This window comes from Carcharhinus amblyrhynchos, chromosome 27 (assembly GCF_965287045.1).
Source record: "Carcharhinus amblyrhynchos chromosome 27, sCarAmb.v2.hapA, whole genome shotgun sequence".
In the NCBI taxonomy this organism is placed as follows: domain Eukaryota; kingdom Metazoa; phylum Chordata; class Chondrichthyes; order Carcharhiniformes; family Carcharhinidae; genus Carcharhinus; species Carcharhinus amblyrhynchos.
Window position 1 is genome coordinate 2,049,083 of NC_137350.1, and position 15,081 is coordinate 2,064,163.

General features: G+C 49.3%; 1 protein-coding gene across 1 annotated transcript in view; it reads left to right on the top strand.

Moving 5' to 3' along the window:
• Nucleotides 1-15,081, top strand: part of LOC145359149 (zinc-binding protein A33-like) — a 38,694-nt gene that overhangs the window by 19,900 nt on the left and 3,713 nt on the right. The window contains exons 3-5 of the mRNA XM_080213565.1: nucleotides 2,012-2,245; nucleotides 11,046-11,068; nucleotides 11,151-11,272. Of these exons, the coding sequence (XP_080069691.1) occupies nucleotides 2,012-2,245; nucleotides 11,046-11,068; nucleotides 11,151-11,272 (379 nt within the window). The remainder of the gene's footprint in view (nucleotides 1-2,011; nucleotides 2,246-11,045; nucleotides 11,069-11,150; nucleotides 11,273-15,081) is intronic.

A 15,081-nucleotide genomic window follows, 5' to 3' on the forward strand; every position in this document is an offset into this window, starting at 1 on the left:
TGCATTGGCACATTTTTTACCCCTCCCCTCTGCAGCAGAACCAACCATGATGCAATGATACTTTCCCCAGAGTGGTTGTTCCCCTCAACAGTATCCAAAGCTGTACACCTGCCTTGCAGGAGAATGGCCTCAGAAGATTCCTGCACTACCTGCCTATCTCTCTTGTTCTGTCTGGTGTTTATCCATTCCCTTCCTGCCTGTGGAACCTGAGCCTGTGGCGTGACCACCTCTCTATATGTGCTATCCACAGTACTCTCTGATTCGCAGATGCTCCAAAGTGTCTCCAGCCATCGTTCCAGCTCTGAAACTCGAGCTTCCAGGAGCTGTAGTTGGAGACACTTCCTGCACACCTGCTGACCCTGGGGGACTGGAACTGTCCCCAGCCTCCCACATGGAGCAAGACGAGCAAACCACAGCTTGGAGCTCTCCTGTCATGTATTACCCCTTTAAATTAAACTTTTGAAAGATGTTTTGTTTCAGATTATCTCTCAGGCGCTTCTTTCTTGTTCCTCGTTACTACCAAATATAACATTTACCAACTATAAACCACAGAAATTATATGGAAACACTATTGTAGTGCACAACAACAACAACAACTACTACAACTACGATGCCAAGAGAAAAAAGACAGAAAACTACTTACCCGTCACCAGCCAATCACTTACCTGCTGACGGTGACATCACGGTTCGATTTCTTTCTACCTCTCACTTACCCTCGAGTCTCCTTCACAGGTCCACCTCTCCACTCGTCCCGAGGATCAACACCTCATTCCCTCAGGTCCACCTCTCCACTCGTCCCGAGGATCAACACCTCATTCCCTCAGGTCCACCTCTCCACTCGTCCCGAGGATCAACACCTCATTCCCTCAGGTCCACCTCTCTGCTCCTCCCGAGGATCAACACCTCATTCCCTCAGGTCCACCTCTCCACTCGTCCCGAGGATCAACACCTCATTCCCTCAGGTCCACCTCTCCACTCGTCCCGAGGATCAACACCTCATTCCCTCAGGTCCACCTCTCTGCTCCTCCCGAGGATCAACACCTCATTCCCTCAGGTCCACCTCTCTGTTCCTCCTGAGGATGAGCACCTCTTTCCCTCAGCACCAAATTCCCACTCGGCTCCAAGTTCCCGACCCCCTCACTCTGGCTGAGATCTCAGTCTGGCTGCTGTCTCTCTTCCACTGGCCCAGGCTCCCTGGTCTGAGTTCAGTTGCAAGAGCGAGAGTTTGATGGCTACTCCTTAAGAACAAAAGAATCATGCATTTATATAGCACCTTTCATGATTTCTGGTCATGCCAAAGTGCTTCAGACCCAATTAAATAATTTTGAAGTGTACTGACTGCTGAAACATGGCAAAATACAGCAGTCAGTTTGCACACAGCAAGGAACCACAAACTGCAATACAATCACCATAAAATTATCTAGTCAAGTACTGTCAGTTAAAAGGTAAATATTGGCCCCTGGCTGAGGAGAGGGTGCAGAACCTGGCAATCACACGGCAACCGATTAAAATTCAGGAGACTGTTGGAGAAAAATCAGAAAGAATTCTAAATGGTGCCTTTAAACAAGCGTTCAATAAACAGTTTTATTAGTTATAAAAGTATTAAACATGGGATAAAACTGGCTGTTTAGTTGACAGTTGTGAATCACAGAGTCTATTCCTCTCCAGTTTGCCTGTTCAAAGGTGAAAGGTCACGAGTATTTGTCACCAATGAAAGGAGAGTGTTGGCAAGTTGAGGCATGAGCTGGTGATGACATCACCAGGAATATATCCAATCAGAATTGGCAATCCTACTTTGCATCAATTTATATTTTGACCACATTAAGATGGTCGAATGAAGACTCAGACACTGGGTGGATGGTAACCCACCCTGGGGAATTCAACCACCCAAACTCCAGTCTCTCTTTTCTCCTTGATCCAGTTTTCACACTCAAACCCTCCCTCTCTCCTTTGCTCAGACTCCCTCGGCACCTGCCACCTCCTCAGGTATGACTGTGTTCACTTCCTCTAGGATGAAGTATCATTGATGGAGCAGCGCATTGGGAGGGTCTTTGTGAGTCTTCACGAGTACCTGAGACTGGAGGAGGAGAACATTATGCAGGAACTTCACAATGACGCATGGCAGCGTTTCACGGTGCTGGAAGAAATCATCATGCAACTGACTTTCGAATCCACTTCAATATCAGACACCATTCAATCAGTCAGTGAGGATCTCACTCAGGAAGATGCCATCCTATTTCTAATGGTTAAGTATTTTATACCTAGTCAGATACATTGCAGCTCTCTCTGTGTCTAATATCACCTCCTGTCTCAGCACATCGCTGTCAATTGCTGTTCTTCAATCTGAAGTTTGTTGGTTGTTGTTTGTAAGCGGAGGTATGAGGGAAATGATAAGTGAAAGTCAGAGATATTTGCACATGCGATGGATGAGGGGAGTAAATTTATTAACAAACCATGTCTCACTCACCTCAACCATTCAGTTCCAAAAACACAGAGATAAGATTCCAGTTTCCAGTCGTGTCAAACTGGACCCCACCCTTTAGGGGGGATGTGCTGGTTTGTAAGTTTTCTATTCATCAGGACTCACTTCTCTCACTGAGAGAATATAATCATATTTCAAACATTTAGGACTTAAGATTGGTTGTTTATAAAACTCTGGACTTCACAGTCACAGCAAGGAAAAGGTGACAGATTCTGAACCAGGACATCTGACCATCCTGAATCCTGTAACATTCTGTGAAGAATCCTACACCGATCCCACCCGGAACCCTACACCGATCCCACCCGGAACCCTACACCGATCCCACCCGGAACCCTACACCGATCCCACCCGGAACCCTACACCGATCCCACCCGGAACCCTACACCGATCCCACCCGGAACCCCACACCGATCCCACCCGGAACCCTACACCGATCCCACCCGGAACCCCACACCGATCCGACACGGAACCCCACACCGATCCCACCCGGAACCCCACACCGATCCCACCCGGAACCCCACACCGATCCCACCCGGAACCCCACACCGATCCCACCCGGAACCCCACACCGATCCCACCCGGAACCCCACACCGATCCCACCCGGAACCCCACACCGATCCGACCCGGAACCCCACACCGATCCCACCCGGAACCCTACACCGATCCCACCCGGAACCCTACACCGATCCCACCCGGAACCCCACACCGATCCCACCCGGAACCCTACACCGATCCCACCCGGAACCCCACACCGATCCCACCCGGAACCCCACACCGATCCCACCCGGAACCCCACACCGATCCCACCCGGAACCCCACACCGATCCCACCCGGAACCCCACACCGATCCCACCCGGAACCCCACACCGATCCCACCCGGAACCCTACACCGATCCCACCCGGAACCCTACACCGATCCCACCCGGAACCCCACACCGATCCCACCCGGAACCCCACACCGATCCCACCCGGAACCCCACACCGATCCCACCCGGAACCCCACACCGATCCCACCCGGAACCCTACACCGATCCCACCCGGAACCCTACACCGATCCCACCCGGAACCCTACACCGATCCCACCCGGAACCCCACACCGATCCCACCCGGAACCCTACACCGATCCCACCCGGAACCCTACACCGATCCCACCCGGAACCCTACACCGATCCCACCCGGAACCCCACACCGATCCCACCCGGAACCCCACACCGATCCCACCCGGAACCCCACACCGATCCCACCCGGAACCCCACACCGATCCCACCCGGAACCCTACACCGATCCCACCCGGAACCCTACACCGATCCCACCCGGAACCCCACACCGATCCCACCCGGAACCCTACACCGATCCCACCCGGAACCCCACACCGATCCCACCCGGAACCCCACACCGATCCCACCCGGAACCCCACACCGATCCCACCCGGAACCCCACACCGATCCCACCCGGAACCCTACACCGATCCCACCCGGAACCCTACACCGATCCCACCCGGAACCCCACACCGATCCCACCCGGAACCCCACACCGATCCCACCCGGAACCCCACACCGATCCCACCCGGAACCCCACACCGATCCCACCCGGAACCCCACACCGATCCCACCCGGAACCCCACACCGATCCCACCCGGAACCCTACACCGATCCCACCCGGAACCCCACACCGATCCCACCCGGAACCCCACACCGATCCCACCCGGAACCCCACACCGATCCCACCCGGAACCCCACACCGATCCCACCCGGAACCCTACACCGATCCCACCCGGAACCCCACACCGATCCCACCCGGAACCCTACACCGATCCCACCCGGAACCCTACACCGATCCCACCCGGAACCCCACACCGATCCCACCCGGAACCCTACACCGATCTAATCCCATTCCCGACGCATGTCCACCCACCCCCATCTCCAGCGCTCCCCCCACCCCCCCCACCGTCCCCTGCGTGCGTCCCCCCCCACCCTGCCGGCGTACATCCCCGCCCCCGACGCGCGCCCACCCAGTCCCCTACACCAGTCTTTCCTGACTCATCAATCAATGCTGAGTTTTGGAGATTTCCTTTTTAACTTTTCTGTTCCAGCAGTAATGCTACTTTCCATTAAAATAAACCCAAATATCATAAAGGACAAACCGAATGATCAGCCAGATGATGGTGAAGATGATGGAGAAAGCTAGCACGAGGGGGCATGGCTTTAAATTAAGGGGGGGTAGCTACAGGACGGATGTCAGGGGTAGGTTCTTTACCCAGCGGGTGGTGAGGGATTGGAATGCCCTGCCTGCTGCAGTTGTAAATGCGTCTAGTTTGGGGGCGTTTAAGAGATCTCTGGATAGGTTTATGGACGAAAAGGGATTGGTATAGGCTAGTGGGTCATTGTTTTTGTAACTGGTCGGCGCAACATCGTGGGCCGAAGGGCCTGTTCTGCGCTGTAATGTTCTATGTTCTATTCTATATAGGCAGATTGCCGCTTTGTTATCTATCCTCTTCGGGGACAGGGCTCACCTCCCTGGCTCCAGCTCTGAATGTGTCTCGCTCAGATACCTTCCCTTCTGATGCATCAACGTTGTGACAAACTGGGAGCCCAGCCCAGCCTCATCTGGCTGTGTCCTGGCTGCTGTTATCTGAGTGAGGCTGCCTGCCCCTGGGGTGGTGGTGTCGTGGTAATGCCGTAGGATATTCCAGAGGCCAAAGCCAATACTCCTGAGGACATGACAGAATGGAAAAAAAATAATCAGCAATTCTGGCCTCAGTAATGGTGAAACTATCACCAATATGTGGATAGGCCAACTAGAGGTGAGGCTATATTGGACTTGGTGCTGGGAAATGAGCCAGACCAGGTGCTAGACTTGGAAGTTGGTGTGCTTTTTGGTGATAGTGACCACAATTCGGTTACGTTCACCTTAGTGATGGAAAGGGATAGGCATGAACCTCGGGTCAGTAGTTTTAGCTGGGGGAAGGGTAATTATGAGGCCATTAGGAGAGAATTAGGAAGCATTGGTTGGACTAGGAGATTACAGGGACTAGGAACGTCTGAAATGTGGAGTTTTTTCAAGGAGCAGCTACTGCGGGTCTGTGATAGGTATGTCCCTGTCAGGCAAGGAGGAATTGGTAGGGCTAGGGAACCGTGGTGCACAAAAAAAGTTGATTTGTTGGTTAGGAAGAAGAAGGAGGCTTATGTTCGGATGAGGCTTGAGGGCTCGGGTAGTGCAGTAGAAAGCTTTAGATTGGCTAGGAGGGAGTTGAAGAGGGAGTTAAGAAGGGCTAGAAGAGGGCATGAGATGACTTTGGCTGATAGGATTAAGGAGAATCCTAAGGCGTTCTATAGGTATGTCAAGAACAGAAGGTTGGTTAGGGCAAGATTAGGGCCAGTTACAGACAGTAGGGGAAGTTGTGTGTGGAACCGGAAGAGATTGGAGAGGCATTGAACCATTATTTCTCTTCGGTGTTCACGCAGGACGATATGAATGTAGCTGAGGAGGTCACTGGGGTGAAGGGGTGTAAAATAGAAAGTATTGTAGTTGATACAGAGGATGTGTTGGATATTCTAGATGGGTTGAAAATAGATAAGTCCCCTGGTCCAGACGGGATTTACCCTAGGATTCTATGGGAGGCAAGAGAGGTGATTGCAGAGCCACTGGCTCTGATCTTGTGTTGAGTATAGGGCTAACGGGAGGACTTTGAATAGAGTGGAGGAGCAGAGGGATCTAGGTGTATGTGTACATAGATCCCTGAAAGTTGGGAATCAAGTAGATAAGGTTGTTAAGAAGGCGTACGGTGTCTTGGCGTTTATTGGTAGGGGGATTGAATTTAGGAGTCGCAGCGTCATGTTGCAACTGTACACAACTCTGGTGCGGCCGCACTTGGAGTATTGTGTGCAGTTCTGGTCCCCACATTACAGGAAGGATGTGGAGGCTTTGGAGAGGGTGCAGAGGAGGTTTACCAGGATATTGCCTGGTATGCAGGGGAGGTCCTATGAGGAGAGACTGAGGGATTTGGGGTTGTTTTCACTGGAAAGAAGGCGGCTAAGAGGGGATCTTATAGAAACATATAAGATGATTAGAGGTTTAGATAGGGTGGATGGTGATAGCCTGTTTCCTCGGATGGAGAAATCTAGCACGAGGGGGCATGGCTTTAAATTAAGGGGGGGTAGTTATAGGACGGATGTCAGGGGTAGGTTCTTTACCCAGAGGGTGGTGAGGGACTGGAATGCCCTGCCTGCTGCAGTTGTAAATGCGCCTAGTTTGGGGGCGTTTAAGAGATTGGTGGATAGGTTTATGGACGAAAAGGGATTGGTTTAGATTAGTGGGTCAATGTTTTTTTTAAAAATAAGACTGGTCGTCGCAACGTTTTGGGCTGAAGGGCCTGTTCCGCGCTGTAATGTTCTATGTTCTATGTTCTAATTGTCAGGAAAAGAAGCAAATCACCAATGTTCTTTTAGGAAGGTTCTTTTGCCCCATGTAAGGCTTATTGAGAAAGTGAGGGGGCATGGGATCCAAGGGGATGTAGCTTTGTGGATCCAGAACTGGCTTGCCTGCAGAAGGCAGAGAGTGGTTGTGGATGGGTCTTTTTCTGCATGGAGGTCGGTCTCCAGTGGAGTGCCCCAGGGATCTGTTCTAGGACCCTTGCTGTTTGTCATTTTCATAAATGACCTGGATGAGGAAGCGGAGGGATGGGTTAGTAAGTTTGCCGACGATACGAAGGTTGGAGGTGTTGTGGATGGTCTGGAGAGATGTCAGAAGTTGCAACAAGACATAGATAGGATGCAAGACTGCGCGGAGAAGTGGCAGATGGACTTCAACGCAGAGAAATGTGTAGTCGTCCATTTTGGCAGGTCAAATGGTATGAAGGAATATAATATTAAGCGTAAGAATCTCAGCAGTGTGGAAGATCTGAAGGACCTTGGGGTCCGGATTCATAGGACGCTCAAAGCAGCTTCGCAGGTGGAGGATGTGGTCAAGAAGGCGTATGGTGTACTGGCCTTCATTAATCGAGGGATTGAGTTTAGGAGTCGGGAGGTAATGCTGCAACTTTATAAGACCCTTGTCAGACCCCACTTGGAGTACTGTGCACAGTTCTGGTCGCCTCACTACAGGAAGGATGTGGAAGCTATTGAGAGGGTGCAGAGGAGATTTACAAGGATGTTGTCTGGATTGGGAGGCATGCCTTATGAAGATAGGTTGAGAGAGCTCGGTCTTTTCTCCCTGGAGAGACGAAGGTTGAGAGGTGACCTGATAGAGGTGTATAACATGATGAAAGGTGTTGATCGGGTGGATTCTCAGAGGCTTTTTCCCAGGGCTGAAATGGCTGCCACAAGAGGACACAGGTTTAAGGTGCTGGGGAGTAGGTACAGAGGAGATGTCAGGGGTAAGTTTTTCACTTAGAGGGTGGTGAGTGAGTGGAATCGGCTGCCTTCGGTGGTGGTGGAAGCTGATTGGATAGGGTCTTTTAAGAGACTTTTGGATAAGTACATGGAACTTAGTAAGATAGAGGGTTATAGGTAAGCCTAGTCGGTAGGGACATGTTTGGTGCAATTTGTGGGCCGAAGGGCCTGTTTGTGCTGTAGTTTTTCCATGTTTCTATGAAGGAAATCTTCCTTGTCTGGCCTGCGTATGATTCTAAATCCACAGCAATGTGGTTGATGCTTAAGTACCCATGGAAATGGCCCAACAAGCCTCTCAATTCACAGGCAATCAGTGCTGGACCTGTCAGTGACACCCACCTTCAGCTGTGGTGGGACAGGTTGAGTTTGGGGTTGCTAAAGGTCTAATCAATACAGGCAACACCTGTGGGGACAGGCCAGGCTTCAATATAATGTCCCATCTGAAAGGAACTCGATATCTGGGACACATTGCATTGGTGAAAGACAATAGCTATAGGGAGAGATTGGCCAGGCGAGAACTTTATTCTTTGGAATGTAGGAATCATAGAATCCCGACACAAGGAGTCATTCGGCACATCGAATTTGCACCGACAATAATCCCACCCCAGGCCATATCCCCATAACCTGAAACATTTACCCCGCTAATCCCTCTAACCTACATACCCCGGGATATTAAGGGGCAATTTAGTGTGGCCAATGCACCTAACCCGCACATCTTTGGACTGTGGGGAGAAAACTGGAGCACCCGGAGGAAACCCACGCAGACATGGGGAGAATGTGCAAACTTCACACCAACATTGACTCACAGTGGGAATCGAACACAGGCCCCTGGAGCTGTGAGGCAGCAGTGCTAACCAGTGTGCTACCTCATCTCAGGAGAATGAAGGGTGACCTTATTGAGGTGTATAAAATCATGAGGGGCAGAGATAGGATGAACACGTTGTCTTATTCCCAGGGAAGGGGATTTGAAAACCAGATGGCACAGGTTTGAATGAGAGGAGAAAGATTTAAAAGGGATCTGAGGGGGAACATTTTCATGCAGAGGATGGTGCGTGTATGGAATGAGCTGCCAGAGAAAGCGGTTGAGGCAGGAAGAATAGCAACGTTTAAAAAGCATTTGGATAATTACATGGAATGGGAAAGGATTAGAGGGATATGGGCTAAATGCAGGCAATTAGTACTCGCTGGGAGGGCACTGTGATTGGCATGAACTGGTTGGGCCAAAGGGTCTGTTTCAGTGCTGTGTTGCTCTATGAATCTAAGATAATCAAATCAATCACACTAACCGACTCACAAAGTGAAATGTTCCAGTGCACATTTGACATGAATAAGTTCAGTGTCAGAGTTGATGAAGGGAGGCTTTTGGGGGGGGGGGGGGGGGGGAGGGGGTAGTGATATTGTCATTGATCAGTCAACACAGAATAACTCTCTGATGGACCAGGTGTGATTCCCACCACAGTAGATGGTGAATTAAAAGTCTAATGATGGCCATGAAACTATTGTTGATTTTGTCATAAAAACCAATCTGGTTCACTAATTTTCTTAAAGAAATGAAATCTGCCATCCTTACCCACTCTGGTCTGTATGTCAGTCCAGAATCAACACAAAGTGGTTGACTTTTAACTGAAAGGGTCCAAAAACCATTCAGTTGATGAGCAATTAGGGATGGTTAATAAATGTTAGCCCAGCCAGAGACACCCACAAATCCCATGAATGAATTTAAAGACTTGTGGGCCTCACACAAGGCTAATAGGTAAAGAATGGACAATTTCACTCTATAAGATCATAAACGTGGCTGGGTTAAAATGTACAACCACACTTTTGGAGCCTGTTCTCAGGGCTAAAGAACGCAGTCTCCAACAAGCACTCCCAGGACTGGTAGACAGAACTTTATTTTGTATCTAACCCCGTGCTGTTCCTGTCCTGGGAGTGTTTGATGGGGACAGTGTAGAGGGAGCTTTACTCTGTATCTAACCCCGTGCTGTACCTGTCCTGGGAGTGTTTGATGGGGGCACAGTGTAGAGGGAGCTTTACTCTGTATCTAACCCCGTGCTGTACCTGTCCTGGGAGTGTTTGATGGGGACACAGTGTAGAGGGAGCTTTACTCTGTATCTAACCCCATGCTGTACCTGTCCTGGGAGTGTTTGATGGGGACACAGTGTAGAGGGAGCTTTACTCTGTATCTAACCCCGTGCTGTACCTGTCCTGGGAGTGTTTGATGGGGGCACAGTGTAGAGGGAGCTTTACTCTGTATCTAACCCCGTGCTGTACCTGTCCTGGGAGTGTTTGATGGGGGGACAGTGTAGAGGGAGCTTTACTCTGTATCTAACCACATGCTGTCCCTGTCCTGGGAGTGTTTGATGGGGACAGTGTAGAGGGAGCTTTACTCTGTATCTAACCCCGTGCTGTACCTGTCCTGGGAGTGTTTGATGGGGGCACAGTGTAGAGGGAGCTTTACTCTGTATCTAACCCCGTGCTGTACCTGTCCTGGGAGTGTTTGATGGGGGCACAGTGTAGAGGGAGCTTTACTCTGTATCTAACCCCGTGCTGTACCTGTCCTGGGAGTGTTTGATGGGGGCACAGTGTAGAGGGAACTTTACTCTGTATCTAACCCCGTGCTGTACCTGTCCTGGGAGTGTTTGATGGGGGGGACAGTGTAGAGGGAGCTTTACTCCGTATCTAACCCTGTGCTGTACCTGTCCTGGGAGTGTTTGATGGGGACAGTGTAGAGGGAGCTTTACTCTGTATCTAACCCCGTGCTGTACCTGTCCTGGGAGTGTTTGATGGGGACAGTGTAGAGGGAGCTTTACTCTGTATCTAACCCCGTGCTGTACCTGCCCTGGGAGTGTTTGATGGGGGGACAGTGTAGAGGGAGCTTTACTCTGTATCTAACCCTGTGCTGTACCTGCCCTGGGAGTGTTTGCTGCTATGTTGGATGAAATATAATCGTTGACTCATTGCATAAACACAAACTAATCAAAAACATAAATTAGTCAAAAAAAACATGTTTCGCTGTGGAATCATTGAATGACTTCATGAAAAGGTGCATGAGATTTAATTAAAAATACAAAAGCAAAATAAAACTGGAAACATTGTTTCTTAAGCAAAGCTAATCTCTCAGTTCATCTCCACTTGTGATGATGAATCTATTAATATTTCTGTTTTTTTTCAGAAATTGAAAAGTACACAAGAAAGGTAATTCCACTGATTGACTCTCAATTTGTTTAGACTTGTTTGAGTCGTCGATCTAAATTTAACTTTGAATCCTTCTTTCCAGAATTAGAATGGCAATTTCTGACCCGAAGGATGTGTCAGCAAAGATAGACGGTGCTAAATATAAATTCCTGATGCTGTACAACTCTTGGAAAAACATGGTGAAGGAGATTGGTTTTAATACAGGTGAGAAAATGGTTTGTATTTAGATTGTTACTATGGTATTCAGAGCACAGTGTACAGAGTCTCTACCTCATCACCTCCACACTCCCAGTTCTACACAATATATTTGCAGTCAGTCCATTAGTGTTCAATTCCATTTGCAACATCACCGATATTGAAACAGTCTGTGTTCCAATGCAGGAAAACTAGGACAGTATGTCGGGCGGGATTCTCCAGCTATTGGCTGGCAGTGGGATTCCCCGGTCCTGTTGGCAGCACACCTCCTACCCGCGGGTTTCCCAGTGCCAGAGGGCAGCTTCAATGGGAATTCCCATTGATAGCAGCGGAATCAGAGAATTCAGCCACCAGTGAACGGCGCACTGCCTTCCGCCACCGAGAAACGCGAGGCTGGGAGACCAGGGAATCCCACCCATGGCCTTGGGCTGTTTACTGCCAAGTGATATTCACACCACACAAGCTGCCTTAATGTCAACAGGCTTGTGGTCGATGACATGCTGAACCTGATGGAAGACCTAAAGCTACAAACCTCAGTGCGTGTTTGCAGCCTGATAGCCCTCAGCCACCCGTGAAGGCTCACCGTCTGCCTCTGGTGCCAGTGTGGCCTCCTGTAACTGGGCCTGTCTACTGATAAATAGCTGAGGCCTCAGCACTGATCCTTGCAGTACTCCATTATACACTGAATGCCAACTAGGAAAGGCTTATTTATGCCAACTCTCTGTTTTCTATCCACAGACCAATCCTCTATCCATGCTAAAATATTATCCAATCCCTTATCTTGCCTATGAACCTATTGTGCGGCATCTTGTCAAATGTTTTTTGGAAATCCAGATATGTTACGTCTACTGGTTCCCCTCTAACTGCCCTACTTGTTACACCTTCAAAAAACTTTATTTAATTTCCCTTAGTAAAACTTTGTTAACTTGTTCTAATCATATTATGTTTTCTAAGTGCAACGGTAAGGCTTCCTTAATAATACATTTAGAACATAGAACACTACAGCACAAACAGGCCCTTCGGCCCATGAGTTGCGCTGATCACATCAATACCTACCAATCCATAGACCTATCTATAACCCCCAATCCCATTAAATCCCACATACTCATCCAGAAGTCTTTTAAAAGACCCCAGCGAGTTCGCCTCCACCACCACTGATGGCAGCCGATTCCATTCACTCACCACCCTCTGAGTGAAAAACTTACCCCTAACATCACCTCTGTACTTGCCTCCCCGCACCTTCAATCTGTGTCCTCTCATAGCGACCATTTCAACCTGTGGAAATAGCCTCTGAGAGTCCACCCTATCTATACCTCTCAACATTTTATAAACTTCTATCAGGTCGCCTCTCAACCTTCGTGGGAGAAGAGTCCCAGCTCCCTCAACCTATCTTCATAAGGCATGCCTCCCAGTCCAGGCAACATCCTTGTAAATCTCCTGTGTACCATTTCAATAGCTTCCACATCCTTCCTGTAGTGAGGCGACCAGAACTGCGCACAGTACTCCAAATGAGGCCTGACAAGGGTCTTATAAAGTTGCAGCATTACCTCCCGATTCCTAAACTCAATCCCTCGATTAATGAAGGCCAGTACACCATACGTCTTCTTGACCACATCCTCCACCTGCGAGGCCGATTTAAGAGTCCTGTGGACCCGGACCCCAAGATCCTTCTGCTCTTCAACACTACTAAGACTCCTGCCCTTGATAGTGTACTCGTTCATCCCATTGGTCCTGCCAAAATGGACGACTACACATTTATCTGCGTTGAAGTCCATCTGCCACTTCTCCGCCCAGTCCTGCATCCTATTTATGTCACGCTGCAACTTCTGACATCCTTCCAGACCATCCACAACACCACCGACCTTCGTGTCATCGGCGAACTTACTAACCCGGGCTATCCCTGTTCCCTTTCTTGAAAATAGGAACCACATCCGCAATCCTCCAATCCTCTGGAACCTCTCCCGTATCCATCGACGACGCAAAGATCATCTCCAGGGGCTCTGCAATCACCTCCCTCACCTCCCACAGTAACCTGGGGTACATCCCATCTGGTCCCGGCAACTTATCTATCTTGATAGAATTCAAAAGTTCGAACACATCCTCTTCCTTAATATCCACATACTCAATCTTTTCAGACTGCCGCAAACCTGCAGTACAATCTCCCAGATCAGCTTCCACCGTGAATACTGAGGCAAAGTACTCATTAAGCACCTCTGCCATTTCTTCTGGTTCCACACAGACCTTTCCCCCTTCACCTTTTATAGGTCCTATCCCTTCTCTTCTCATCCTTTTACTCTTCACATATTTGTAGAAGGCCTTGGGATTCTCTGTAATCTTACCAGCCAAGGTCTTCTCATGACCCCTTCTGGCTCTCCTAATTTCCTTTTTAAGCTCCCTTTAATTGTTTTCTATTTAAAACAATTGATGTTAGGCTAACTGGCTTAGAGTCCAATTTTACTCTGTCCCGTCTTTCTCAAAAAATAATGTAACATTTGCCACACTTTCCAATCTAATGGGACAATCCCTTTGTCACTGTAGCTATCTCTTTTTGAATGTTAGGGTGCAGGCCACCGGATCCCAGGGATTTGTCAATTTTAGTCTCTTATCTTTCCCGTAACTTTTTCTCGTCAGGTATTAGGAGTGATTTTCTGGCCTTGTGCAGTCAGGCACACACCATGTTATGGTTGGAAGGGTCATTACACGATTTGCAATGCAGAGAGCCTCTTTTGAGATTCTCCACAGCCCCCACAGCGACATAATCGGGTTCACCGCCAGTAAGGACGTGAATCGGATTGGTATATTTAAATTTTAATTTAAATATCCGTTTCCAGGTTTTCATAGAATTGTTCAGCCCATTGAGTCTGCACTGCCAACAACGAACATAGAACACTACAGCACAAACAGGCCCTTCGGCCCACAAGTTGTGCCGATCATATCCCTACCTACCAGGCCTATCTATAACTCTCAATCCCATTAAATCCCATGTACTCATCCAGAAGTCTCTTAAAAGACCCCAGCGAGTTCGCCTCTATCACCACCGATGGCAGCCGATTCCACTCACTCACCACCCTCTGAGTGAAAAACTTACCCCTGACATCTCCTCTGTACCTGCTTCCCAGCACCTTAAACCTGTGTCCTCTCGTAGCGACCATTTCAGCCCTGGGAAATAGCCTCCGAGAATCCACCCTATCTATTCCTCTCAACATCTTATAAACCTCTATCAGGTCGCCTCTCATCCTCCGTCTCTCCAGGGAGAAGAGACCGAGCTCCCTCAACCTATCCTCATAAGGCATGCCTCCCAATCCAGGCAACATCCTTGTAAATCTCCTCTGCACCCTCTCAATAGCTTCCACATCCTTCCTATAGTGAGGCGACCAGAACTGCGCACAGTACTCCAAGTGGGGTCTGACAAGGGTCTTATAAAGTTGCAGCATTACCTCCCGACTCCTAAACTCAATCCCTCGATTAATGAAGGCCAGTACACCGTACACCTTCTTGACCACATCCTCCACCTGCGAGGCCGATTTAAGAGTCCTATGGACCCGGACCCCAAGATCCTCAACACAGCTAAGACTCCTGCCCTTGATATTGTAGTCCTGCATCCCATTGGACCTGTCAAAATGGACCACTACACATTTATCTGCGTTGAAGTCCATCTGCCACTTCTCCGCCCAGTCTTGCATCCTATCTATGTCACGCTGCAACTTCTGTCATCCCTCCAGACTATCCACAACACCACCAACCTTCGTATCATCGGCGAACTTACTAACCCATCCCTCCACTTCCTCATCCAGGTCATTTATGAAAATGACAAACAG